Below are 27,562 nucleotides of genomic sequence, written 5' to 3'. Positions count from 1 at the left end.
AAATTGCGATCGATTCCGTTTGAAATGACGAGATAGATAGGTAAACCAGAGTCCTGACTCCTGTTTATATACGAATTACGAACTCTGGTAAAACTAACTGATAATATAAAATAAGACATCCTGAGAGAAACCCTCTTTACCATAGATATCTTCAATGAAATAAAAACTACCATTTTCGTCTACTGACGATCAAAAAGATGTACAAAGTACACTAGCTTGTTTAATATACTCTCATTATTAACAGAAGCATCAACTTAACCCGATTTTGGTGCTCGTGAAGAATCCTTCACCTTCGTAACAACTAACCGATAAAACTACTAACCCCCACCCAGGACGAAAACACTTTCCACCATCCTAATATGAAACGTACCGGAAGATTCATCACTAGTGCCTGGATTTTGTCTAACATTGCATTAGTGAGCACAAAACTATATAAAAACTGCGAATGTTATACAGCATTTATTAATATATATAATGGTAGTGATACAATGCGCTTCTGGCACACTCGCAAACATGCAATAGTAATTAACAGCAGAGTAATAATGCCATATCTGTTAGTGAAAGTTAATCAGTGAGACATATTGTGCTTCTGACCATGCATTTCACCCAAATCTTACATACAATGTTTACAAATGGAAATATAAAATGAGTTATTTTAGTGGCTTAACTTGTATATACATTGAAGGGGAAAAGGTTTAAAACCAGATTATTTTAGTAGCAGTGTAGGATATGAATAAGTTGCCGCAGATGTAACTGTATAATAGGTTTTTACAAACTGAACCAAAACTGAATAGAATATACGCATGCCAAAAAATCATGAATTTTAGTTTGAAGGCAACATTTTTTTGCTAAAAGTTTGTAAAATATGATTAATTCTAAACACTGCAAATGGCAAGGGTATGGAAACTGTACAGCACAAAAGTCAATGCAGTGTGTGGAATATAATAGATCACCATGCCTTAGTCCTTCTTAGAACTATAAATGCAGCAACATTGTACAGTTTATTGCACTTGTAGTTATATTTGATGAGAAACAACTTTTGATCCTGTGGGACTTGATTTACTTTGAGCTTTAATCTGCGCTTGCATTTGTTGAACCATCTCTTGCATGCGTTGAAGCTGAAATAACACGGAATATATTATATTAAAAATTATTTGAACCAACAATTTGTTAATAAACCAACTTAAACCTAAACCCCATACCCCTGGAGTTCTTAGCAATATGTCCTCATCCATACAAAATGAGCAACAGAATCACACTGTACAGTACATCCAATGTAGAATGTTGCAGGGATGGTCATGCTTTCACATTCAATGCACATCCACCTTAAATAGGCCATGTAATATAAAATATATTAAACCAGTTGATTTACCTCAGCTTCTTTCTCTTGTAGAGCTCTGTTGTTGCTTCCACTATCCACCGAAACATTGCTGGATATATTTGTTAATGTTAATATATTTGTTAATGTTTCACACACTTTGTGCCCACAAGTTATTACATATGCACTTCTGTGGCTGATTATATTTAAGTTTTTTTTTAAATGTATGATCGACAATTTAGTAACATTAACTTACGCAGGTTCTCCATCCTTTGACTGCAACCTACGAGCTCTGAAGTTTTCATAATGCAGATCATGAGTTACTTCTTGTAGATCTTGCATGTGTGTTCTAGTAAAGAGTATTTGTCATGTTATATATAAACAAAAGTTTTCTAAATATCCATTGAAAATTTTATTTATACTAACCTTTCAACAACCTATACAATCATCTACATAAAGTTTAATAACACTCAATGGTGATGCACAAACAAATGCCTAAAGAGTTTTTTCTTAGAAAACACATATATCATGCCTGGTAGCAATATTTTATATAAATAAATACAACTTACATCAACATGGTCCTTAGTTTAAGAAAATCACAATGATCAGGATTCTCCACTTCCACCACCCCCCATGGATACAAACGACCTCGAACCTTCTTCCCTTTTACTTCAATCATCTGTGTTGAACCAACCACGGCAAATGGGATGCTCTCCTAAATGGGAGTCAGATATTAAATAAAAATAGTTAGAAAATGGCAACTGATAAAATTTAATAAAAATAGAAACAAAAGTGTTGTTTTATAACAGATGACACATACTGTTTCAGCATCCCCAGTTTTAAGCTAAAGCAGCTCTTACCTTGCTGTTAGGTGTCTGTATAAATAAGCCGTGCCAAAATATATTTCAATCGCCACATAATCAATGCAGTTTGATCACTTAAACTACAACTGCATTTCAACAAGCAATTCTTATCAAAAACCATCATTCATATGAAGATCACCTTTAAGCATCGAGTTTGTTCCTTAAACTCCTCATCCTCATCTTCATCCGCATCAGGAAGTTGATAAATCTGGATCTCATGAGCAGCAATCTCCTCCAGGATTCTTCTCTTTAATCTCTTAACCTCCGGCATCGTGAGAGAGTCAGCTTTTGATAGCACGGGAACGATATTCACTTTGTTGTGAAGAGCCTTCATGAACTCAATGTCAAGAGGCTTTAGACTGAAACAGTGGGAGTAAATATTAAGGTGAAAGGGTAAGCAATGTAGTTTTTTTTAAGTAAAAAACAACATGCTATATAATTTAGTAAATCCGTGTAGTTCCATTTTCAGTCAAAGATATAGTTCTTCAGTAAAATTATGGGTTCTAAACGAACAGTGTGTCTAAAAGTTTTTTATTTTGGTTTAGAATTGCTGTAATGAGAGCCAACTGTTGGTTACAGATTATGGTAATATGCATATACATTTCTGCAGTAAAAAATCAGACCATGCTAACTGCATTTTAACGAAAAGTGGTCATTTAACCAAACCTTACAGCAGTTTATCGACCTGTAATATGTAATGGTCAGTTTAAACTTAAGCCATATACAACTTACCCATGACCTTGTGATGATATAAAGTAAAAGCAACTGTGAACTCTGTTATCCACGATATGACGTCTGTTTAAACCACTCTCATCGTGCAAATATCTCTCAAATTGATCATCAATGTATTGGATGATTGGTTTGTAACTGTGGGTCATATTTTATTAAAGTTATTTGCTAGTTGTCACTTTATTAAGTTTTAATAGGAAATAGACTTATCATCTTTTTTTTGCTCATTTTAAGATATCTTTATGAGATATTAAATTGTTTATGCATTTATACTGGGTAGCATTGGAGTTGGGTGCACTGATTTTTCAAGAGTATATACGCTAATATGCATACCTTGCATAAGCATAACCATGTAAGGCACCTATGGGTTCATGCAAAGATTAGACAAAGAGACATGTTTAGGTTTTTTTAGAACTTATGGTAGCTGGTAAGTGCCAAGTGGCATTATATAAAACATTAATTAAAAACAGATGGAACTGGGTTACCAAAATACTATAAACCAATGCACCATAGTCCATAACACTATAGAAGTTCATCTTAAATTAAATAAAGTAACTGTGGTAGCTATTTGCACATTACAATCTCATATATCTTAACCAGTTTAGTGAGACATATTTATTATGCATGGCAGGACAACTGAGTTACGGGACTTCTCATTTGGGGTTGCAAACAGTATATATATTACTGCTTTAAAGCTATAATAACAATAAAACTATTGTTTTGTCTTTATATTCTGTTTTTTTGTTTCAAAATTTTTTTCCGATGACTTAATAATACAGCTTACCAGTCAGAGCAATTGATTGCATCTCCATATCCTGGAGTATCAACCACAGTTAACCTCAGCTTCACCCCTCTCTCTTCAATCTCCACTGTACTTGCATCTATCTTGACAGTCTGTGTGATTTTATCAGCAGCAGGGGGTATGCAACGCTCAGGATATAAATCCGTAAGGAACAAGCTGTTGACCAATGTTGATTTGCCCAAACCAGATTCACCTGAAACAAAGGGTATTTAGACCAAAATTTGGGATGACATTGCGAAAATAAGCATTTACTGAATTGAAAAATCGTAAAATTTACTAGTTTGCTTTTAAATTTTGTAAACTGTTCAACACTTTTATGGAAAAGTTGGCTAAAACTTTGCTTTAGCATTCAGTTTTAACACATTGATGCATATAAGCCAGGTGTTATTCTAATGTCACATATAAGGTTAGGTTAACATACCAGCAACCATAAGAGTGAATTCAAACCCTTTCTTCACTGATTTACGATGGACTTGGTTTGGAAGATTAGCAAACCCAACATATCCTGGAGTCTCTGGGTTGGTGAACTAAATATATTGCAACTGTGGCATTAGCGGGTGTTTTATTAACTGTTATTGTGTTTTCTAAACTTTCTTCAAAATGTAAGTCTGCATGATGTGCAGCAGTGGTAAAGGAGTTAAAACTACACACTCTAGTGTGAGGTGCTAAGTGTTAAAGCTTCTACACTGACAGTATAAGTATTGTACACTACAGCATGCAGGTATAATTTGCCACTGTATGCATTGGTACGACAAAAGTACAATTTTAGAACATGAACCTAGAGACACAGTTGTATGAAGAGCATAGTGTGCAAGTGTGATGTTAATATAGTGCCAAGAAACAATAGCGGTGTGTAAGCTACAAATAATAAGACATAAAAGTAAGACACACCATTGCAACAAGACACTGTGCCATGCAAGCTAAAATAATAATGTGATAATATACAGTGATACTGTTAAACAATTTTAACCAAATTCTACAGAAAAAAATACCCCATGCATTCTACGACATGCTTACAAATACTTCAAGTGACAAGTTGGTTTTCAAAGCTTCAAATGGACATATCATGATCACAACACTGAGGTTAACTTACTGAACATACAACTGAACTGACAATGAGTTGAATTAAACCTTGACATCATGCAATTATGGTCATCTGTGTTAAGCTTTACTTGGGGAGTCTGGTTTTTTTTTATCAAGGCTATGCAAAACAAACTCCTTCTATAATGAGCAGACACTAACCTAATTTTAAAACATTTCTTTACGCGGAGTGCAAAACCAGAGGGGGTAAAAAAGTTTATATAATATAGTTATTTTATGCTTTTTCACAAAAAAAGGGGTCCAGACCTCCTGAATATGCCCCTTGGTGTGGGTGATTGTTACAAGGTTATTACGCATTCGTTAACTTGACACTTACGACAAGTACCTTAAACTTAACTTGCTCTTCCCTCTCTTTAGATGCCGGGCTTGTGTAACCCTCATATTTCTTTCGTATTTCAGAAGGATTGTACTGCTTTTATCAAACAAATGTCTCGTTATTGTGGCCAATGGTACAGCAAGTTAATTAGGCATTGGGCCACAGACTGTGCGATTGATATTGGTAATTTAACTACATTTGAACATTCCCAATGAATATTACACAGAATACAAGCAGTATCCATCCGTTATTGAACTTCCAAAAATTTAAAACATCCATAATTAGCCACAGAAGAAAAAAATTCAATCCAACAATTACCCTGAATATGAGAATTAGAAACGTTTATGACACAGATATATCTAAATGGGATTACTTATTTGAAAATTTATGTCATGGGTAAAAGGGTTTGTTAATAAAGCGAATATGGGGTCAACATGAACGGCAGAGAAATGGAAATATTTTAAGGTTAATGACGTATTTACTGACCAGAGAAGTAAGTTCTGACTTGAAGTGAGACTTTTGTAATATTAGCATCCAGCAGTTTATAAATAATAATGTTAAAACACACTTAAAGTAAATTAAATACATAAGTTGTGAGAATTAACATAAAGTGTAAAATAACGTTGTCTTAAAAATTAATTATAACTGCACTTTATATTTTTAATTGTTCAAATCATTTGTGTCTAGTGAAATTAGGCAAAACTAAAATAACTTAAAATCAAACACTACCAAACAAAACCACACCGGGTGTATATGCACTCTTGATTATCTTTAACCAATTTAAACATGCAACTGTAAGCTAGGCAGCAGCATGTTAATATTGCTGGAATCAAAACTAATTCAAACAAAAATTGCCAGGAATGCCAGCATTGCAATGCTATATGCTTTCAATTGATTAACACCAATATGTTAAAGCCAACAGACAAGTTTCAGCAATTACTCAAATAAATCTTTAAACAAATTGCTTAATATAAATTGCAATTCTAAAAATAGGAGGAATTTAAGCTGCATTCCACTAACAAATAGCCAAAGGTTGGAAAATTTTCTGGAGGTCAGTCTTGAATAAATTGACAATGGTTTTCACAAGGAATCATGTTAAATTACAAGCAACAAAAAATTAGAACTCACCTTTGGATCTGTTGGTGACATTGGTGTACATGAAAAATAAATAGGCGCATTTAAAATACGTTAAAAGCAAAACAAAACCATAAGTTATCTGTGATTTTACACAACTGTTAAAAATATTGTCAGTCGTATTTGGTAGAACTTACCTGCCATTCCTTCTTACTAAGAATCAAAATAAACGCGTAAATTGATCCAAAAAATACAAATAAGACTAAATATTGTTGGAAAAAAAACAAAGTTTGAGGGGCGGGACTTTTTTTATGCGTGACAATAGCCACCATAGAAATCACAAACCTCTGTGTTTATTTTCCGGGTAGTTTTAACAAAAATAACAATTTAAAATGGTGTAACAGTTCTAAAATATATTATTTTTTAATCTATTTGTAAAATCAGTAAACATTTATTTTAAGGCCCCGCGTATCATTACCAGTTACGGCCATGAAAAACACTTGACTGCCGCCTCACTATAGCACCCAGTAGAGTTTGCCTTCTGGGGAAGCTAACCTAACACACATAAATGCCCTGATGTAAGGCGATAGTGGAGTTTACGCGCTTTGCCAACTATCAAACCATCGCTCGGCTGTTATCTACCTACGTAGCGCATTAAACCGGATAAGCCAGTATGATACACAGCATGATCATAAATAGATAAACGCCTGATGTAGGCTCTACAGTTTTTTAATATATTATTCAACAAACATGCGTTAAAGTAATTCATAAGTTAAATAACAATATATACCTACCAGGACTAAAGTGTGACACTATGCGAGCGTTCTTTCTGATAGAACGGTGTCTTTCCAGCTGATGTTTTTCCATTTTCAGCCAAAGCAATATCCTTTATATAAGACTATATACCCTGCTGTGTGCTGAAGCTAAACTATACACAAATACGTAACTGTGTTGTTTATATACGCCTCATTGATTAAAAGAAATACGAAAGAAATTTGATACACATAGGCCGACACATTAGTTCTCTACATCTAACATTTTAATCACACCTTTTACAAATAGATGAGATCTGCCTAAATAGCAGAGATCTGTTTGCTGTTTACCTGACTCACAAAATCTACTCCGTGATGCGATGCATGCACTTCCGCTTCCATTATTTCAATGGGAAATAAAACCACCAAACGTATATAGCGAGCAGGTGTAGCTGTTAAGCTAAACCAATACATGCGGGTTGCCTATTCAACAGAGACCACACGACCCTAAAGCAAACTAACGTATACTTTCAAGACTTTTAAAATTTACCGAAGGTGTTATACGATCACCATAACGCGGCGGGCACTTTAATCTTCTAAACCTAAATTGAATTATGCCTACAGTCATCTTATACAGAAATACATTTGGCTTCTATACAAACTAGACTTAACAGCTTTGTTTCTGTTTCATAAATTCTGAGCTAGGTTTGTTAGTGCGAAGATATGTTTAATAAACTAACCTAGTGTAAAGGAATTTAATATTCGACAAAACCAATTAAACAAGATAAGCGCTCGCTCGTCGAAATAGTAAGGCTTAAACCGCTATGACGAACGAAGGTTATTAGACAAGCATCTCTTGGTTTAGAAAATATGCAGAACATGCTATAGCCTTGTGTCAAACAGGCAAAGTCCCGTCTTTTGGGCAATTCCACTGAGGCTTTAAACACGAATCACTGTCTATGAAAAGTAAATGACGCAACATGATTTTGAAAAATACAGCACTATAGGGTATACCCCTATAGGATCCTCCTATAGGATGGGATACTGTTGTCACTTAAATCTCATATTTCTAATCTTAATTAACGCGTTTTAACAACCAACAAAGAATTTTGAAGTGGAAAAATACGGCTACTCATTTTGTAAATATTCTTTGTTTACTACCAAATGGGACGAGAAAGCGGATTAAAGACATGTCCCATTTTACCCCAACATACAAACTTTTTGTATGCGTGTTAAGCAAACAAAAAAAGTAATTTGAAAGTTGTGTACAAAGTAAACAAGTTAGAGGCTGCTGCAAAAAGGTAATATTGTATGTCGACTACCCTACATTGTAACTTTATCATTAGACATACATATATAGGCTATACATCTTACATTTCTCATCTCGGCTATTTTAACATGATTTGTTATAGTTTGGTGGGCGGGTATTTAATTTCACCAGACGTTAATGTTGATGTCTTGTGTAGGCGAGAGTATACTTAGCGTACTAAATAAACACACATGTTTATAAACCGGTGTCTGGTGTAGGCCGGATTCAAGCCGCAGTATCACTCACTTCATAAACTTCAAACACAAGAGGTACAATGAAAGAACTCGCGTATAATATAGCGATAAATCGATGGCCTATATATCACCGGGAACTTTTCAGTTATTGCTTGGTCGTTTTTAGAAGGCCACAGCGATTTTCTACATTCCTATTCGGTTTCCTATAATGAATTACTGTCTAGTACGGTCAGTAAACAGGCGGCTAATTAAAACCAGCTGAAGTCCGGAGGGTGTGAATTAGCAACGCGAGAATAACATTTAGCAAACGGTCGAATAAACTGTTTTGGCGTGATTCGTCTAATCTAATTGACAAACAGACATGCATAGTTGATTTGACTACAGGCAGCGCAGCCACATTGGAAATAGTTAAGACATTTAAAAGAACGAGAAATCATAGAGCGTATCAGTACGCTTGTTTTTAACTTTAGATTTGAAAGGAGTTTAAGGTATTCCCTTTTACGCATATGTACACAATTTAAGCCGCTTTCTGCTTTAGCTAAGGCTTACCGAATATAGGCATAGGATGTCTATGTACTTTTGTTGTTGCACATGTGTAGGGGCTTCCCTAATGTACAAACTGTGGAAAATTGGCGTCTGTTTAGTTATGTGTTATGTGCTTGAGCCGGTGCGTAGGTGTGTCTTTGTACCATTATGTGGGATATAGGAACCGACTGGTTTATTTTACCATCGTTTATGTTAACAATATCATTCATTACAGGTGTTTAAATAGAATGTTTTCTGGGCCAAAACACCTTAATGCAGTACGTCTGTTAGCGTTCGTATTTTGGTTATCTGCTGTAGCGTGTGGCAAAAAACAACGCGGGCAGCGTCCACACGTCGTTTTTGTGTTAGCCGACGATTTTGGCTTCAATGATATTGGTTACCATGCAAGAGAACACTACTCTGATATGTACACACCATTTTTGGACAGTTTAGCAGGTAAGGGACCCATTTTCTTTTACATAATTTAAAAACAGTTAATTTTTAAGTTCAAAACAATGAATTTTATATTTTGTTCACAGCAAAAGGGGTAATATTGGAGAATTATTATGTTCAACCAATATGTTCACCTACAAGAGGTCAACTACTTACTGGACGCTATCAGGTATATGGTTTGTCTATGTCCAACCATATCTTTAAACATAATTACCAATAAGTAATTTTTTAAAGACTCATGGAGATTATTTACATTATTCTTAGTAGCAAAATAAATAGAATTATTAAATTAGTAACAGAATTAATTGTCTTGTCAAATGCCAAATCAGCTGTAAGCTTTGAACCTTAGATACTCTGTCTATATTCCATTATAGTGCTAAGTACAATCATTATTCTGTGTCTCACCTAAGGCACTAACAGCTGTGAGCTTTGAACCCTGGACACTATGTAAATGTACCACTATAGTACTAAATACAATAACTATTATGTGTCTCACTTAAGGCCACTATACACACTGTGAGCTTTGAACCCTACATCTGCTGGTTAAAAACTACATACTCATACCACTCATATTAGCAAAGCATAAGCCTTGACTAGTTAAAATTGAACAGCCATTACTTTTAGATCCATACTGGACTAGCACATGGTATAATCAGAGCAGCCCAGCCTTATGGTTTGCCACTTGACAACATTCTACTATCTCAACAACTGCGACAGTGTGGTTACAAAACTAACATGGTGGGCAAGTGGCATTTAGGATTCTTTCGTGAGGAATACTTGCCTTGGAACAGAGGATTCCAAAACTTTTTCGGTAATAAATAAAACAACCGATAAAAATTAATTAGTAAAGACGATAAACAAGGGTAGATAATATCAAAAAAATGAGTAACGCTAAAATTTGTGAAAACACTGAATTAGTTTACTAACTAGGAAACACAAAATCTACTTTCCACTTGCTAAACTTATACATCTAGTTACGTTTAAATTGACGCATCTGTCACATTCTTGCGGTTTATTTACCACACGTTGTTAATTGGCAGGCTTCTTAAATGGTGGCGTGAACCACTTTACTCGTTATCACTGTGAACCCAAGAAAACTCGACGTTTTTGTGGCTATGACATGATTGACTCAAGGTACGGCCCCACCAATGCAACTTATGGCGAATATTCAACCAACTTATTCATAAGGAAGTCCAAAGAAATGATTGACAAGCATAATAAACAAAAGGTATGGGTATATTGTTGGGTGTATTGTTTTATAGTAGTAGGGTATGTCCTTTGTTTGTATGCGAGTTGTATAGTACTACTGGTGTGTATTTATTAAGAAAAAAACAAAGAAATATAAAATAAAATATTAATTAGTATAACTACAGACAGAATATTGCTATGGGACCCATAAAAAAATTTAGTTTGGGTAAAACTGTTTTCTCCACAGCCAATGTTTTTATACCTGTCCCTACAAGCAGTGCATGGACCACTGCAGGTTCCAAACCAGTATCTGAAGAGGTTTAAACACATACGTGATAAAAATCGGTGAGATATAAAACTATACATTAAAAGATTTATAACCAATTTTGCAGCTGATGTTTTTATGAGTTGACATACTGTTTCACTATTTTATGTTACTGCTACAATGAACTATGTAAAGTAACTAGTGCAAACTTGAACAAACATATATAAAGTACCTCAATAATTCCTAATTTTTTTTTGCACCAAAAGATATTATTAAGCATATAGTGGAGCTTTCAAAAAGTTGAGCTCAATATTAATTAATGCATTAACAAATCCTATATACACTTTGCAACCTTTAATTTAGTATACAACAACAGGCGAATATATGCGGGCATGGTGTATGCTATGGATAGAGGAATCAGGCAGTTGGTGAAACATCTGAAACGAGCCCGAATGTGGAAAAATACAATCTTTATTTTTTCTACAGGTACAAATAACTGAAACTAGTGCACCTGACAGTCATATTGTTATTTATTATAAACTCTATATTAAAATAAGAGACGATTTAATTTGATATACCAATCTTACTTAACATTTATGTTTTTTTTGCATGTTATATTTGCTGTTGACTGTTCAACCCAAAATCTCTTTATAACAATATAACATCTACAAAATTACATACCTGTGTAACTCGTAAACGGGCAAAAGTTACTTCCATTCCATGTTATAACCACTTCAATTTTCCCGCCAAGTGAGGATAAATAAATTACAATTCTTTACTATACAATTATTAATTATCACAGAGCGTATTATAACAAGTTTCATTTTCCCGCCAAGGGAATATAAATTACATTTATTCATCACAGACAATGGGGGTCAAACAACGAGAGGAGGAAACAATTGGCCCCTACGTGGGAAGAAGGGAACTTTATGGGAGGGTGGTATACGTGGGGTGGGGTTCGTACACGGGAAACCTCTCCAAGTAACAACACCCAGAGTTAATAAGGAGTTACTCCATGTTTCTGATTGGTACCCAACAATTATGTCAGCTACACATTGTCCTTATGTAGTGGGCACGCCACCGATAGATGGTTATGATCAATGGGAAACTTTAAGGTGAGTTTGTGCAGGTATTTATGACAAATTTGTAATTTCTAGGGTTTTTTTATTAGATTTTACTAAAAATAGTTTTTTTTTTAATTTTGTACATTCTGATTTTTTTAAAAATTTTTACTTGAATTAACTAAAGATGGGTAGTTGATCTTGTACATTCAGAAAATATGTAATTGTACCTACAGTATATAACCCGCTAAACTAAAATTAAACAGCAAAACAACCCTATATATCCACACAGGTCAAACAAGACATCTAAACGCACAGAGATTCTACATAACATTGACCCACTACATAAGAAACTAACTGAAAGTGAATTCAGAGAAGGGTTTGATGTTTCTGTACGTGCTGCTATAAGATCTGGGGATTGGAAATTACTCACAGGATATGCAGGTCACTGATAACATTACATAGCAACTTTTAAAGGCAAAATATATTCAATTTTAAAATAAAACTCGCATATCAATAATACACAAAATAAATAACAAGTTTTTTTAAACAAAATCTTGAAATTGTATATATTAACGTCACACTTAATACTTTTTTGTTAGGTAAGATTTTATAACAGATACCTTGAGGCAGGAGAAATGTAGCACAGGACATGAACTTGTTTGTTGCATACCAGAAGTTCCACTTCAATAAAATTCATTTCCTTCAACTTTCTCATAAAGAATGTGAATTGATTGAAGAAGTAGCATACTTACACATACACTAGTGGTGGAAAAAGTTTGCCCCTGTGTTACCTTAACTTTGTGTGATGGTGGAAGTTAATGCCTGTGTTATGTGTTGTGTGTGTAAAAGGGGGTGATTGGTCACCCTGTGTGTTTAAAGTAATTAAACTTTTAACTATAACCTCATAGAATCGATTATTATCACACACAGGTATGAATGAATGGGTGGTTCCACCTGAATGCACACATGGAAATATAACAATTGGTCAAATACGAGATGACTTCCATGTATATCCGAATTCAACCAAGAATGTTCGGTTGTTTAAAATAACCGAAGACCCACATGAAGAAAGAGAAGTTTCAGATCAATACCCAGAAGTGAGTTAGATTACATCTTCTGCTTGTTAAAATGTTGCAGTAAATAGTAGCTGCAAGATTCTGAAAATCCAAATATGACTATTGTTCAAGTATAAATTTCGCAGCTTGGTAATGAGTGTGAGAGAATGCCAAAGTGTTTTAAAGCTCACTAAAATAGGTTATCATTTCAAGGTTGTTAACTTGCTGCTAGCAAGACTGAAGGAATACAACACTTCCTCACTGCCAGTTGATTACCCCCACAACGATAAAAAGTCCGACCCGAAACGCCATGGTGGGTTCTGGTTACCATGGCGAGGGGTGGGGAGAAAATACAAGAGAAAAAAATTCCGTCCGCACAGAGCAAGAAAGCCAAAGTTGTTCAGACGGAAAATGAAGTTCAAAAAGCTGCAGAAACTCAACCAGGTATGGTTGCAGTGATGAACTGACTTAATTGTCTAATAATTGCCGAGTATTTTCGCTTACGGTGCTTATTCTTCCAGTATTAGTTAAGGAGCTTTTAAAATTACCTACTTTCTTCCATTTACCTTTTAACCTGTGCATTAGTTTTACTGTATTTCTCTTATCCAGTTATATAAAACAAATCAGCATCATTTTCCACTGCTGTGCTTTATTCTTTCCAGCCTGTATGTGTCTAACACAATCTTTCCATCAGATACGCATTACACCATTACTGTATTATCATTTTACAAAACGCATTTTAGTAAATTAGCTCTTTGCTGCTGCTTTTACCATTTGTTTTATTTAATTTTAACCGTAACTTTTAGGCGTCTTGTAGAATATTTATAAAATTTAACTCTATGAAACATTATTTGTAAAATTACTAATGCTTTAAGTTATACACAGTCTTATGACGTAACAATAAATGGATCATTTCGCTTTAGCAAGCAGAAAAATGGAAAAAAAATGGTTTTAATTCACAAGCCTTGTAGTAAAAATCATTGAAAGGCATTGGAAGTTGTTCAGATAGTTCAAATACACTTGTCAACACAAAATAGTACATTTAATAAAAATTCAAAAATTTAATGTTATAATTCCCTTTTCTGTTTGTTTTGCAACTGACTTGCTAATTATTTCCAAAAATGAACTTATTTTTGCATAGATTATCCAATTTACGTAATTAATTTAATAAAAGTTTCGCATAAAAGCCCAGACACAGATAAACAATTCAGAATTTCAACTTAACTGCAATGAATAAAGTACATTCAACACATAATGTGAATATTTCAGCTCATACTTTCCATGATATGAAACTTAAACAGCATAACTCAAGCCAAGGTAATTCATTGCAACAAATTTGACAAATTTGAAACCTTTCGTTAAACTTTAGAAGTTTCCTAAACATAAGGAGTCATTATAGTCATGCACTGTTAGAAAGTAAATCGATGCATCTCATTATACAATTTTTTGCTCAGTACTGCCCATATAGACCCTTTATTTTTGCGACTATGGCATACTATTCTATTGTACATAGATGGGGTCCTACAGTGTGACTCACCATGGGACTTAAGATTTATTCCAGAGCTAGTCAATTACCCCGACACCCAGGGTGCTACAAAGTAGAAACCACTTAGTGAGCACTAGGTTTCAGAAATGTATGACAAACATTTAACAAGAGTCAAGATATTTCGGAGTTGTAGATAATATTAAAAACAAGTTTATTTTAGTTTATATATTAACTAATATCTTCTTACTTAAATACGAACCTTTAAATTTTTCATCCTGCCTTCCAACACAAAAAGCATTTGTTTACAAGACACTGAATAACTTTCTAAAGAGTTCTTCATAATCTTTTGATATAACTTATCAACTGATGTCACAGTGCCATTTGTTTGAACACAATAATCTTCTTTGGTCTGAAATATACGAACTTGGGTTATTGTGATGAAATAATACCAATGGTGAATTGGTAACCATAAAATGTGCTATGTTAAAAATATGTAAAAATAAAAAAAATCAGCACTGAGAGAAGTGTCAGCACTGAGACTTGAACCCCACACCTTTTTATTATTTTGAGGCCTTCCTTTAGTAAAGCAACAAGCTTCAACATCTCATGAGATTAATGCTGCAGCACCCTTGGTGTTAGAGCATTTTTCATTAGTGTTTTGCCCAAGGGAGCACATGCTCACAGCATTGAGCTTTGAACATACGACTCCGGGCTAGAAGCAGGCACACTTACTACTTTCCCACTGTGATTACGCATTATAGCAGCAAAATGACAAAACCAGTTTAAAATTTTCACCTCAGAAGATGCAGGAGTCTTCTCTTCTTCCTTATCTTTGATCTCAAGTCCTCCCAGATCCAACATCCTTTCTTCCACATCTTGTTTCATCTTCTTTACCTCACCAACTAAAGCATCACCAATGTCATTGTATCTAGAGATGGCAGATTGGTAACCACTGACCCAGGCTGGCTGTAATATTAAATGGAAAATAATAAAAAATAATTTCTTTAACATATTCATATGGTAGAACTAAAAACTGACCATTGTGCAGACATTTTTTGTTAGTTTATTTTACTTTGTATTTTAGTTCATTTAGTAAAATCCCCCTTAAGTTTGTTTTAATAACTGAAAAACAAACTAAAAAATCTATATATATTATATATATATCATTAAAAAAAGAACTACAAATAAAAAAGCCTATGCTGCTTACCAATGGGGAGTTAGTTTGTTTTCCTTTTTTCCTTCTTTTCTGTCGTTGTAGATCCATCTTTACTTCAGTAACCACAGTTTTAAGTCGTGTTATGAGCAACACACATATACTGAACATCTCCGTGCAGATAACCAACCTATATGGGAATAAGGAAATAAATAAACTTCATGTATTTAGTAAAGTGATAACTCTATGAAACGTCGAGATTTCTGGAAGAAAGAACAATATGCATAAAACCCTTAACACTACTTTATTTGCATAACAAAAATATAACATGTTTTGCCAGATGTTGTATAAGTTTTTCCAAATGATTTATTCTTGAAAAGTATATTAAATCCAGACCCAGTAGCAATAAGAGCAGAAAAAGTTTAAAATTTCCGTTGTTTATCCGTAATCCTGTTTAAAACTCCCATGTGGGTTAGCAGTCCTTGAAACTTGGGCCAGATTTTGCCCATAACCATCACCCTAAAATATAACTGACTCAGTACTTTAATATCCCACCCACCTTTCAACAAAGGAAGGATTTATATTTATGATTGCATCCGGTACCGACTGGTTCAAACCAGTTTTACTGCTTTCATTTGATTGGTCGGTTTCATCATGATTTGCATTTGAATAAATACCTCCTTTACAAGTTGCAACATATTCTGTGGGAAAGACAATTTTATCGAGCAGTTTTATTTAACAGTTTATTGTACTGGTAGAAATCTTTGGATAAAAAATTGTTAAAGATAAAAAAAAGACAACATACACATTCATCAAGTTTGTTAAAAACATCTGCATTTGTTAAAAAGTCAAGTTTGTTAAAAGATAACATTTACATTTGTCTACAACCTTTTTTTTAGTGTTTCTTTGATAAAAACTATATATATTATATTTAGAAAAATAAAATTTAGAGAAACAACGGTGGAATGCAAAATTGTTTTTCGAACAAAACCCAATTGCAGTTTAATTTCATAGATGTTAGTGTTAAAGTAAACATTATCTTACCTTGTAGTAATTGTATGGCTGATGTCAAGTTATTGAAAAGTTGAGATTCCAGGTCAGGATTGCTCTTTAAGTTGATGAAGTCGCAACAAAACCTTTGTGAATATGGATATAATTTATTGCTTGCTATATAGTTAGGCCATGATTTATATATACATAAATATTTATTAAATAAATGATATTTATAATCTCTCAATGGCTCATCTGGTATGTAGTGTATTTCTGATGTTTTGTCTGTCATCCTGTAAGACTTTATCAGGGAATGTCACTTGCTAGATGGCAGATCAAACATCAGAAATACACAAAGATTTTTTCACCAGATGAGCCCTTGAAAGAATATTTACATTATGCCTGGTAGCAGGAGTAACAATATATACATTAAAGTACATATTGGTAAATTTTATATATAGTTAATTACTAAAGTATGATTATAAACAACAACAAAAAAAAGAGTAAAGAAAGCTGCTTTACTGGTTTTAAATCGAAGTTGTCTCATTAATCTAATCTATATAAAATAACAATAAAGATACTCACTTGAACACCAAAAGCATCATCCTTGGATAATTGGATTCAATGGAAAGTTTTATTCTAGTTGTATTCGGACCTAGCATCGGGTAGTCTTCAATATCAGACTTATATAGAGTTGAACAAAAGGTTTCGAATTGTGCGATTAATGTTGGAAGGATGGACTCAGGACCTGTAGGGATGGTCTTGTATATTAACATGATCATAGGATTATATTTACGGTGAGGCAACAATAATTAAAAAGATCATTAAAAGGGTTTATGTGAACGATTTGTGTCTGTATAAAGGTAATCAAGTTGGCTGTATGAATGTAAGAATGAATGACTAAATATCATATGTCATATTTAGTTTTCCACTAAGTTGCATCGATAGTTGTTGTAACATTGGAGTTACGATATATGCACTTTGTGTCCGCTAAGATACTGTCATTTTCTTAGTGACACTTTTTTTTTTCTTTTTTTTCTGTATCAATTTGGACAACCAAATACTGACAACTAGGTTGGAGCAATTACTGTAAAATGTATTTTAAAGATCAATCCAATAGACCCGGAATGGTGGTCGCAGCAACTTTGACAAAAAAATTATATCCTTAGTTTTACATAACTATTATATATTGCACACATACACTTACCACAATGGCAGCAACATCCATTATGTGTTTGATCCTGATCTCTTATCAACACAGAATACATACAACGCAGGAGGAAATCTCGGAAAGCCAACCAATTTTTTTCGTGTTCGAAACTTTTCTTAATCATTCCCTCACTTACTCGTCTGTGAATATTAAAGTTTAAATAAAAAATAGAGTTTATTTGTATTGATTTTATTGTTATTTAAAATCAAAATATTTAATAATAAAGAAAAAGTATTTAATCGGAAATAGTGTATATAATTAATTTATGCTTGTGTAACAAATATTTTGTACAACTACTTTTATTTATATTCACATTTTTTAAATTGTTTTCTGTTGTTGCAAGTTGCTACCAGGCATAACGTAATACAGTAATATATTCGTAAACAGCTATTTTTGGTATAATAATTTGTGTTTTATTTTCATTAGAATAGTTAGTTACTTATTCAGTTCCTTTTCAAGTTTTAGAGTTTATTTAGTTCTTACTTTTCTTTTGAACTGACATCGCTAACTACTTTAAGATCTCTGTTGTCAACCAGCGTGTTGTAGTCAATGGGTTTGATGTCACTTGTAAGAAGGGCAGTTACTGGTTGGTCTCTGTTACAAACAAGAGCATAAGTTTCAAGTTGGGAGTGCAACTTTTAAAATTTGGGTTACTTTCATAGGCGTAATGCTAGAGGTGCCTTTTAAAACAGGGGTGACATCATATATTTTTGCACCGGAGTTTAAAACTAATACCAGCTTTTACCCTACTGTTACATGTATACAAAAAAGTAAAGCCAAAACAAATTCTATTTGCCACATTAAACAATGAGGTTCCCTATGTATGACGACCATCAATGTAACTGCATTTAACAAATCACCACAGAATATAAAAAGGATCTGCTTTATTCACCATTCACCATAGTTTCCATTTTTAAGTTCTAACTAATGTAAGATGCTTAAGAATGAACATTTTATCGCAAGATATTTAAACATTATTAAGTAATTTAGTATTTCAGTGTATATTTTATATACAGAAGTAAAGTTGTAAAAACTGTGTAACTTACATATCACCCTGTGTGAATAAGTCCATCAGTAAATGTTCAGTTTGTACATAAGCAGCGTGATACGATTTATGAATTCTTCTCCTGTATTTTACAAACTCTGAAACCTGGGGATTAGAATTAATATAAATATAAATACCATTTGCCATGAATGGTATACTGTAGAAAAACTTATGGAAATGTAAATTTACTATGTACAGTAATATATAACATACATACATATAAATAATAAATACATTATACTGCTCACTGATATACATATTTGATATTTTTATACATTTTAAATTCTGACATGACCGAAATTGATAAAACGTTGAAATTAAAGACAATTGTGCTTCATATATGCGATGTTTAGTTAGTTATATTTGTAATAAAATTCTCATATATATATAATATAATTACCTTGTAAAATGTTCCGTTCCTAAAACATGTGATAAGACATTCAAGTGACTCCTTGTTATTGTTGGTGTAAAAGTTCCGAGCCATCTGGAATACTTGGGAGGCGTGGTGGTAGTGACCGAGGGAAACTACATGACGACATACGGTGTATCTGGGGAGGGGGGTGGGGAGTGTGTTAATTGACTGGAGCATGGGGTGAAGTTACGTTTGGTACTGGGTCCGGGAATATTGTTTTTTTTTAGCCCAGAGAGTATGGGTTCAAGGCTCATCGCTGACACCATTGGTGTATGTGTTCTGGTACAGGACAATGGCAATTGCTCTAACCCAGTGGTTATTAAATTGACAGCCATACAGAATAAAACAATTTCCACAAGTTACATATGGGGTAGCTGGTAAGCAGCACAAGGTGTTTGAAACAGAACTCTGTGGGCCAATGTATATTGCATTCACTACAGTAATCAATGAGGTTCCACATGCATGCTTAAAGATTTTGAAAGTAACTACATTTTAACAATGTTTCCCCAGCTTTTACTAAATATTACGAAATTGTGACCCAACCCCAGCTTTTACTGAATATTATAAAATTTGATGCCTATGATCAGAATTATATACCAGAAAACAAGAAATATGCTGTAGTGTAAACTGCATACATCTCATTTTTATTTTATTCAGTATGCGAGTGGCCCTTGAGGACCTAAGATTCAGGCCAAATTTGGCCCAAACATATCTTACCCTAATGTGTCTTGCTGCATGTGTTTCACTTCCATTGAATCATAAAGGTCAGCACAAGGTGAGAAAGCACCCAGCGTACAATACACTTTAATTAACATTAACTTCATTTCATAATTATACTTGCTGTGTTGTATACCATATTCAAGCACATAAGCACATCTCCATAGGTATAATGTATCTCCTGCAAAAATATCAGTGAATAACATTATTAATTATAAAGTACTATTATAAATTTGGACAATGAGTAACATTAATTTTGCTCAGTAGTGACATAAAAATCCCTTAAAAAGTATTTATTTAAACTTAATAGTAGAAAACAATAATTTTTTCATTTAGTCAAAAAGCTCTGGATTATACATTTTGCGATTCAATCTGTTTTTCAGTTTTAAAAAAAAATAAAATAAAAAATTATTGAAAAGCAGCTTTGTAAAGTGACCTGTATCTGAATAAATATCCATCATCAGTCTTGCAGCAAGCACACAATATGAATCTACGGGACATGCGTCTGTTGGGGGACGGTCAGCAACTGTGAGAGAGAAAAAAACACAATAAAAACACAGCTTTTACCCTGTTGATAGGTATATGTACAAACAGATAGAAAAACAAAGTTTATTTTGTTTGTGAAAATACTTTACACAAAAAAATTATTGGCAACTTAGGATGTTGGTATCAAACTAGATGATGTATATGATGTGTTTAAGTATTCAACACAATATTTAATGATGTTTCCTATGTTTGACAACTATGAGTTTAACTGCAATTTATCAATGTCTCTCTTATCAAAAATTAAAACAACATATATAACGCCTTTGAGGTGCTTATAGGACAAATAATTATCAAAAAGATTTTATTAAACATTTAAACAAATCTTTCAACTTACCGTGTTTCAAACCAGCTTCATGCTTCTGCAGAAAATCTTGGGCGAGAATAAATTTTTCGGAACTTGATAATTTTTCGTGTTCGCCAAGATACCTGTAAGTTAGGTTTAAAAAATAAATACATTTATACTAACCAGCTGTGGCCTAAATTTTATGGCCACGGCGTGCCACACTGTGCCACCTCACCCACATAGAAAATTACCAGACACCCATGGTGCTAAAAACACTGCAGTACCCCACCATAGAAAAATTAACATAAAAGATGTAAAATTATTTACACAGACCAAAATATTAATCTAAAAACTTTACCTTGCGGCTTCCACAGTAAATACATGGCGCTGAATTTCTTTTGCCTTTTTTTTCATAATTTCACTTTTTAAATTTTCGTCACAAACCCCATTCATTTCACTTGACGTTAGGGAAGATTGTTGATCTTTCAACTCAGCTAGAAACTGAAATCAAATTTGTTAAAAAATGTCTTGGTATGAAAAATAATAAAATATGACACTCAATGGGTATTATTTCACATTGATGAAGAGACCTAAATAGGACGTTGAAACTTTGGTCAGCAAAATTCTTGCCGAAAAAGCCAAAACATAATTATAATCAGCTTAGCAGCAACTGTATATAATATGAATAAACTCATTATAAGCAAAGACAAAACAATGTTCATTATAAATGCTGAAATTGACAAGATAGATGTAAAATAAAATATGCCTCCCAGACAAAGTACTTAATAAATAAACCTGTTGGGCAACTGGTTAAGAGCAAACAAAATTTACACAAATAAGTTAAAACAATGTGCAAAACATCACAAGAAAAGCGCTGTGGCCCAGTTGGTTAGCGTACCTGCCTCTAACCTAGTAGAGGTTATTGATTCAAGGCTCGGCACTGCAATCATTCTTCATTCATTCAAATATTGGTTCTTAGTTATCAACATACGAAATACCTGAATTTTTTCTTCATCAGATAAAAGCGAAATATATGGTTTCAAATCGGAAAAACAAAAAGGTTTTGGAGAGAAATCAAGTGCATATTCCAAGCAGAGTTGTTTAGCAGGGCCAAAGCAAGAATCTGTGGATAAAGTGAAAATTTACTTTACTTAGGTATATAGCGAGGGGGTAACTTTAAATACCCAGTGTAACCAGTAAAAGCACCTTTATTTTTTCATACAGGTTTATTTAAGAAAAAGTGTTAGGTAAACTAGTACACAAGTGACAAGTTTAACTTACAGTTTAAACAAAAAACGCCACCTTTAACACATTATGCTAAAACTCTGGTTTACATCTAAGTTCACCTTATGTGCCCTGCTGTAGGACCTCACCCGTATAGTATAGAAATGCTATAACATGGCACTGGCTATTTGTTTGTGCCCTTAAGTTTTCCTGTAACAATAGAAAAATGAAATGAGTCATACCTCGAAGATTTCCGAAGCGATCTTTCATTCTCTTCAACATCTCCAAGCGAAGAAGATAAGGTCCTCTTCTCTTCCAATCAAGTAGAGCATTTTCTTCCGTGATAAGATTAAGAATAAACTGAATCCCTTCCTGCAGTCTTGTGCTTGTCTCTGCCCACCTAGAAGAATTATAACACTTTATCCTCATGACACCCATAGACTGTTGTTAATTGTTTGCACAGAAATAAAAAAGAGTAGAATGCGCAACTGCCCAAAACTGTGATATATTCTTTTTTCTATTCACCTGACCGCCAACTCCGTCCCCATTTCGCTTGGTCTCCATTGTAAAAGATAGGCGCATAGTAGTTTTAAGAGGTTTTAGTTGTTTATTTCAAAAACTACAACAACTATTCAAGTTTATTAAGCCAGTTTAGTTATTTGGTAGGTTAACGCTTACAGTTTACCACTTGTTTAGGAAATTTAAATAAAAACCTTCAAAAAATGGGTTGTTAGAAATATAAATACATTAGAAAATAGTTGCTTTACCCTATGACTTCAAATTAAGTCAAAACACGAAGAAAAACTACATAAAACGCCCTCGATTTCATTGACTACAATGGTAAACGGGTACGACCCGCGATAGAGAGAGAGAGTGTATCATGCTCTCTCCTTTGCCGACATTGGAGATGCGCGTTCTATTCTTTTTTATTTCTGTGATTGTTTGAAACACGATATATGTATTATATAAGATATAAAAATAATAGGTAACACATCTTACTCATTAAAGTTGTTTTCTTCATTTAAACTCCCACGTTCAATGTCGAGCAGATGAAATAAGGAATCTAAATAATCGAGCGCGTAATTCCAAACATCAGGTCTGTTAAAATACAAACAGTATAAAATTTCTGTAACTTTTGCTAGAAGGAACAAATATTGTATTTTTAAGCTTCTGTATGAAAAAGTTTACTTTATTCCAATGTTTGTCTGTCGTTTAGGAACACTTCATTAGGCTTTATTTTCATACAGGAAGGGCCAAAGTTCATAGCAACAAGTTGCAGTTTATGGTAAAAAAATGTAATAAATAACAAACGTTTTCATAATAAAACAAATATGCATAAACATTGATTTGTTTAATGTTGTAGCCTATGGCATTTTTTAATCTTAAAAATTGCATTTTTAAATGTTTTGTTGGGTATGCAAAGTTACACAAAAGTGACATCACTATACTAAGAAATCACCAATTAGCTGCCACCCACTAAGAATAGCTATCAATCAATCTACTAATTATCATGAAAGGCCCAATCTAGTCATGCATGCAACACGTAATTATACAAGCCACCAAACCATAGTGCAAAAACCAGACTGTTTACACTATCTTGTTAACGACCGCTGCTCTATTTAAAGTAAACAGAGCAGTTGTAGCGCTCTAATCAAACAGGTATGCGGCCATTTGGCTTAGGAGAACTTGTTGTGGACACACCTAAACTAACATATTTTAAGTTCAGGTCATTTCAATTAAGAGCATGGCACAGTACGTAGCTTTGTTGGACCATTATGGTCTGTATTCAGTGTTTGATAATTCTGCTGTTAAATTAGATGGAATACAAAGTTCTAGCTTGGAACCAACAGTAAGTTTTATATGATATTAAGACTGCACATATAATATATATATATTATATATATTATTAAAAAAGGATAAAATATGACATTATATATAATACTATAAACATAATCGATAAAATAAGAATGTAGCTTGGAACCAACAGTAAGTTTTATTATATTCTATTAATACTGCACAGGCCTACATAAATACATAATACATACATTAATGAAAAAAATGATGAAGTATTACATTATATATTTAAATATATATGTATTACTGTAAGGCATAAAAACAATAACTATAGGTGTCTTGTTAAAACATAATATGTCTATAAACGATAACATATGCCGTAGAATAACTATTTCCTGTACAAGAACATAATGTAGAAATATAGATACAGCATTCTATAGACTATAGGTATAAACAAGAAACACCACAAATTATAGTAGTAAGCACTCCAACTGGTTTATGTCAAGGCAAACCTAAATTTAGAAGAAATTTTTGTTAACTGCCAAGTTAGTGTCAATAATGTTTAATTTTAAAGGGATTTATACCTACAATTCTGCATATTATTTTTACAGTTAGGACATATTAATCTGTGGTAAAGTTAAAGTTACAATACATATTTTCGAATTTATCGTCTATTTTTAATATCTATGTTACAGAACAGTGAGCTGACATCATACAAGCAAACACAACAAAACCGAAGCCGTATTTCCATTAGTGGGTTTCAATTCTCATGTCTTGTTGGCCAAAAAGACAAAACCAAACCCAGTGTGTATCAGGGAAATAATAGATTTGCTTTAATTCACCACATTCCTAACACTTCAAGTAAGTATTGAACTATTTATAACATATTAATTCTTAACAGATTTTTTTAAATGTTATTATCATTAATCATTAATTGTGTAAACAATTCATGGACACACCCTTTTAAATCCACAGAAAACACGCAAGCGCATACTTCTAATTTCTATCTATGATTAAAAAATCCTTATTTTTCATTTAAAAATAAAAAAAATTTATCGTACTGGCAGTCATAGTGAGTAAATAAGGAATACAAGACCTGCCCTGGAGTTGTTTGTACTGCGTTAATCAGTCCACAAGAAATCTATTTGTTTTATAGAAATGTATGTCTTACTGTTCTGTGTCCCTGGCATTTAAAAAGTAAAGTAAAACTAAAGTAAAAGTAAAGTAAACTGTAAACAATTTAAAATTAATATATTTATATATCCCACATTATTTATTACAGGGATTATGCTTCTAGTTGGAAAGCAAGAAACATCACTGGATGAAATACAAAACATCATGCATTCATTACAGCAACAACATATTTTCCAACCAACTCAAGAAACAAGAGAATTTCAATAACACTAACTGAGCTAAACTTTGAAGTACACCCAAATCCTTTTTGTAAAAATTATTAAAACACTCACTTTTGTTTCAGCAGTTTCTTGTTCTCTTCGTTCACAAACTCCCAGTTTTCTAATTTCTTTTGAACCTCTAGCAGCGCTGCTGGACGCCCACCTATATCCGATATAAGCTTTCCTATGCAATAAGGTGGACATTATTATTGAATGGTACGGATTATAATAGATGGCCAATGCATATTAGTTGATCCAAAGACGTAACAATCTATGTGTGTTGGACAATTTCATGTTATTGTAATAATTGTATATATTGCAGTTATGTTTAAAATGATTTTTTGCTGCCAATGTTTCTGGATTCGGAGAGACCTCATTACTGATTTTACAATAAAATTTCCAGATGAGTGGTAAATAAATTAAGTGATAAGAAAGTTTAGATATTTTCAGCATTTCAAACATAACATATTATTGTTGCCTAATAGCCCAACTGCTTTACCAACAACAACCACCAATATCAATATATAAACATTTGCATAAAAATATATACATATTATATAAAGTATAAACATATTATGCTCAAATAAATACCTCCAAGTTCCCCATTGACAACTTCCAGAGCTTTTTCATGTTTTCCCATCAAATCAAGGATCATCAAATACAACTTAACTTCTGCAAATTTATAAAAAATTGTATATATTTATACCAAACCACCTTCAAAAATCAAGATTGGCATAACCCTTTAAACATATTTCATATTATGTCTTGTAAAATCAGCTTCCTATGTAAATTTAGTGTGGCCAAAACATTTAGAAAGCTTGAGAAAAACAACAACTTTGCATATACATATCATATCAGTGATAAGTTAGTTAGTTAGTGTTATCCACAGTATATCAATCTACACAAGTTGACACAACATAACCACTGGTCCACAGACATCTACACCACCTGCTTCAGCTTCAATCTTTCCAGCCGTAACATGCTTCTCAACCATCTTCTCAGCAAGTGGAAGATACATTTTTGTTGCCAAGTTTTTGTCCGTTGTGTTTTCAGCCTTTTTAAGAAGAAAAAAGCTGATTTTGGTTACTTTACAGGGTTGATATCATATATTTTAGCAACCCAGTTTTAAGCATTAAACAGCTCTTACAATGCTGTTGTTCATTGTTTTTGTCAAATTTAAGAATACACATTGTACATGTATGCAGCAAATTTTAAAATTTTGACAGAGACTTGTTACAAAGTCAATGTTTTGCTTAATTTTTGCTTCTGCCTGTCGACAAAGAAACAAGGTTACTTAAAACAATTTAGCAGAATTTTGTTTTTGTGCTTTTTAAAAAGCATACACATGATCTTGTGCATCCCTGGTCACATTAATAAATAAGGTTTTCATGTTTTAAACCTATGGGTTTAACTGCAATTAAACAAATTTCACATCTTGATATCATTAAATATTTAAATGCTGTGACGCCCAAGAATAAGAACCATAACATGACTTAATTATGACATCATAAAATACATTACAAACCTGTAGCACAATACCCATGATCCCCCAAAATAAATACGGATTCTTTGGGTGTTGCTTGTATAAGAGCATAGCCACCTGGTAAGCACAGAAACTTAAATGCCAAATAAAAAGAAACATATAACTTGTATCTTAAAAGACTGGTTGTTGTATAAAAAAAATGGTTTTATTTACATTTTTTAAAATTTGCAATTATTAACCTTCACAACTAAACACCTACTACTATTAACAACTAATTCAAACTGTCAGAATCTAACTTATTGGTTATAATGTTTACTGATAAACACATGGCAAAAAATTCCAGTGTAGGCCTGCCCACCCTGCCACCCTAGGTTTGGCTCCAAGGACGCTATGACATATTACATACACTTTATATCATCATAGTTTTCAAACACCATCATAACCACAACTGTCAGTGCAACTTAATCTTACCCTCTGCATTTCTTGAAACTTCTCATGTCGAACATAAGCCATGAATAAGTGAGTCAAATATTCCTCGTTGCCAGGACATAAACGAACAGCGTTTTCATACAATGGGCATATGAGATCAGCTAAAACATTATTTTAATTTAAATATAAATATGTATTCTATATGTACAATATTAATAACATTCACTATTGCCAAGTGCCAACCTCTACAATTTAGGACAGAATTATGTGCTGTAAAGAAGTCAGAACTACAGAAGAGACATTTGTATAATGGAAAAAACATCCTAATGTGCAGAAGGTCTACGATTAAATACCCATGTCTTAACTCCCAACATGAAATGATTTATTT

At 33.2% G+C, this 27,562-nt stretch overlaps 4 protein-coding genes across 11 annotated transcripts in view; 2 read left to right on the top strand and 2 right to left on the bottom strand.

Annotated features, from left to right (window-relative positions):
* Positions 1-442: 442 nt before the first annotated feature.
* On the bottom strand, positions 443-7,142 carry LOC100177068 (septin-2B). 8 transcript variants are annotated; one of them, XM_026834014.1, is made up of 12 exons: positions 6,998-7,124; positions 6,258-6,265; positions 5,616-5,645; positions 5,139-5,222; positions 4,134-4,239; positions 3,695-3,905; positions 2,914-3,048; positions 2,321-2,540; positions 1,888-2,033; positions 1,575-1,667; positions 1,373-1,430; positions 443-1,118 (listed from the first exon to the last, which is right to left on the bottom strand). In XM_026834014.1, the coding sequence occupies exons 1-12, from the start codon at positions 7,068-7,070 to the stop codon at positions 1,017-1,019; spliced, it is 1,266 nt and encodes a 421-aa protein (XP_026689815.1). In that variant the 5' UTR covers positions 7,071-7,124; the 3' UTR covers positions 443-1,016. The 8 variants fall into 8 exon arrangements, with proteins under 8 accessions (XP_026689815.1, XP_009858355.1, XP_002125452.2 ...); XM_009860053.3 differs by lacking the exon at positions 6,998-7,124 and adding an exon at positions 6,401-6,490; XM_002125416.5 differs by lacking the exon at positions 5,616-5,645 and having other exon boundaries at positions 6,998-7,132.
* Positions 7,143-9,205: 2,063 nt separating this feature from the next.
* LOC100181718 (arylsulfatase B-like) lies at positions 9,206-13,937 on the top strand. Its single transcript, XM_002125070.5, has 10 exons — positions 9,206-9,439; positions 9,523-9,605; positions 10,061-10,247; positions 10,477-10,664; positions 10,872-10,969; positions 11,266-11,375; positions 11,755-12,004; positions 12,243-12,394; positions 12,884-13,050; positions 13,222-13,937. The coding sequence occupies exons 1-10, from the start codon at positions 9,232-9,234 to the stop codon at positions 13,465-13,467; spliced, it is 1,689 nt and encodes a 562-aa protein (XP_002125106.3). The 5' UTR covers positions 9,206-9,231; the 3' UTR covers positions 13,468-13,937.
* A 216-nt stretch (positions 13,938-14,153) lies between these two features.
* Positions 14,154-27,562, bottom strand: part of LOC100184097 (N-alpha-acetyltransferase 25, NatB auxiliary subunit-like) — a 14,335-nt gene continuing 926 nt past the window's right edge. Inside the window, exons 4-26 of the mRNA XM_002124659.5 lie at positions 27,217-27,335; positions 26,788-26,862; positions 26,211-26,316; positions 25,854-25,934; positions 25,335-25,446; positions 23,074-23,172; positions 22,317-22,474; positions 21,849-21,973; positions 21,209-21,351; positions 20,902-20,993; positions 20,458-20,547; positions 20,022-20,202; positions 19,293-19,440; positions 18,894-18,997; positions 18,331-18,441; positions 17,845-17,987; positions 17,223-17,385; positions 16,692-16,783; positions 16,207-16,348; positions 15,702-15,837; positions 15,290-15,460; positions 14,754-14,903; positions 14,154-14,384 (exon numbers count right to left, since the gene is read on the bottom strand). Of these exons, the coding sequence (XP_002124695.1) occupies positions 14,367-14,384; positions 14,754-14,903; positions 15,290-15,460; positions 15,702-15,837; positions 16,207-16,348; positions 16,692-16,783; positions 17,223-17,385; positions 17,845-17,987; positions 18,331-18,441; positions 18,894-18,997; positions 19,293-19,440; positions 20,022-20,202; positions 20,458-20,547; positions 20,902-20,993; positions 21,209-21,351; positions 21,849-21,973; positions 22,317-22,474; positions 23,074-23,172; positions 25,335-25,446; positions 25,854-25,934; positions 26,211-26,316; positions 26,788-26,862; positions 27,217-27,335 (2,759 nt within the window). The 3' untranslated portion in view covers positions 14,154-14,366. The remainder of the gene's footprint in view (positions 14,385-14,753; positions 14,904-15,289; positions 15,461-15,701; positions 15,838-16,206; positions 16,349-16,691; positions 16,784-17,222; positions 17,386-17,844; positions 17,988-18,330; positions 18,442-18,893; positions 18,998-19,292; positions 19,441-20,021; positions 20,203-20,457; positions 20,548-20,901; positions 20,994-21,208; positions 21,352-21,848; positions 21,974-22,316; positions 22,475-23,073; positions 23,173-25,334; positions 25,447-25,853; positions 25,935-26,210; positions 26,317-26,787; positions 26,863-27,216; positions 27,336-27,562) is intronic.
* LOC104265624 lies at positions 23,733-25,677 on the top strand. Its single transcript, XM_009860052.3, has 3 exons — positions 23,733-23,923; positions 24,564-24,729; positions 25,151-25,677. The coding sequence occupies exons 1-3, from the start codon at positions 23,819-23,821 to the stop codon at positions 25,267-25,269; spliced, it is 390 nt and encodes a 129-aa protein (XP_009858354.1). The 5' UTR covers positions 23,733-23,818; the 3' UTR covers positions 25,270-25,677.

This window comes from Ciona intestinalis, chromosome 4, assembly GCF_000224145.3.
Source record: "Ciona intestinalis chromosome 4, KH, whole genome shotgun sequence".
Classification (NCBI taxonomy): Eukaryota; Metazoa; Chordata; class Ascidiacea; order Phlebobranchia; family Cionidae; genus Ciona; species Ciona intestinalis.
The sequence above is the reverse complement of the archived record's forward strand: the minus strand, read 5'-3'. Positions and strand labels throughout refer to the sequence as shown.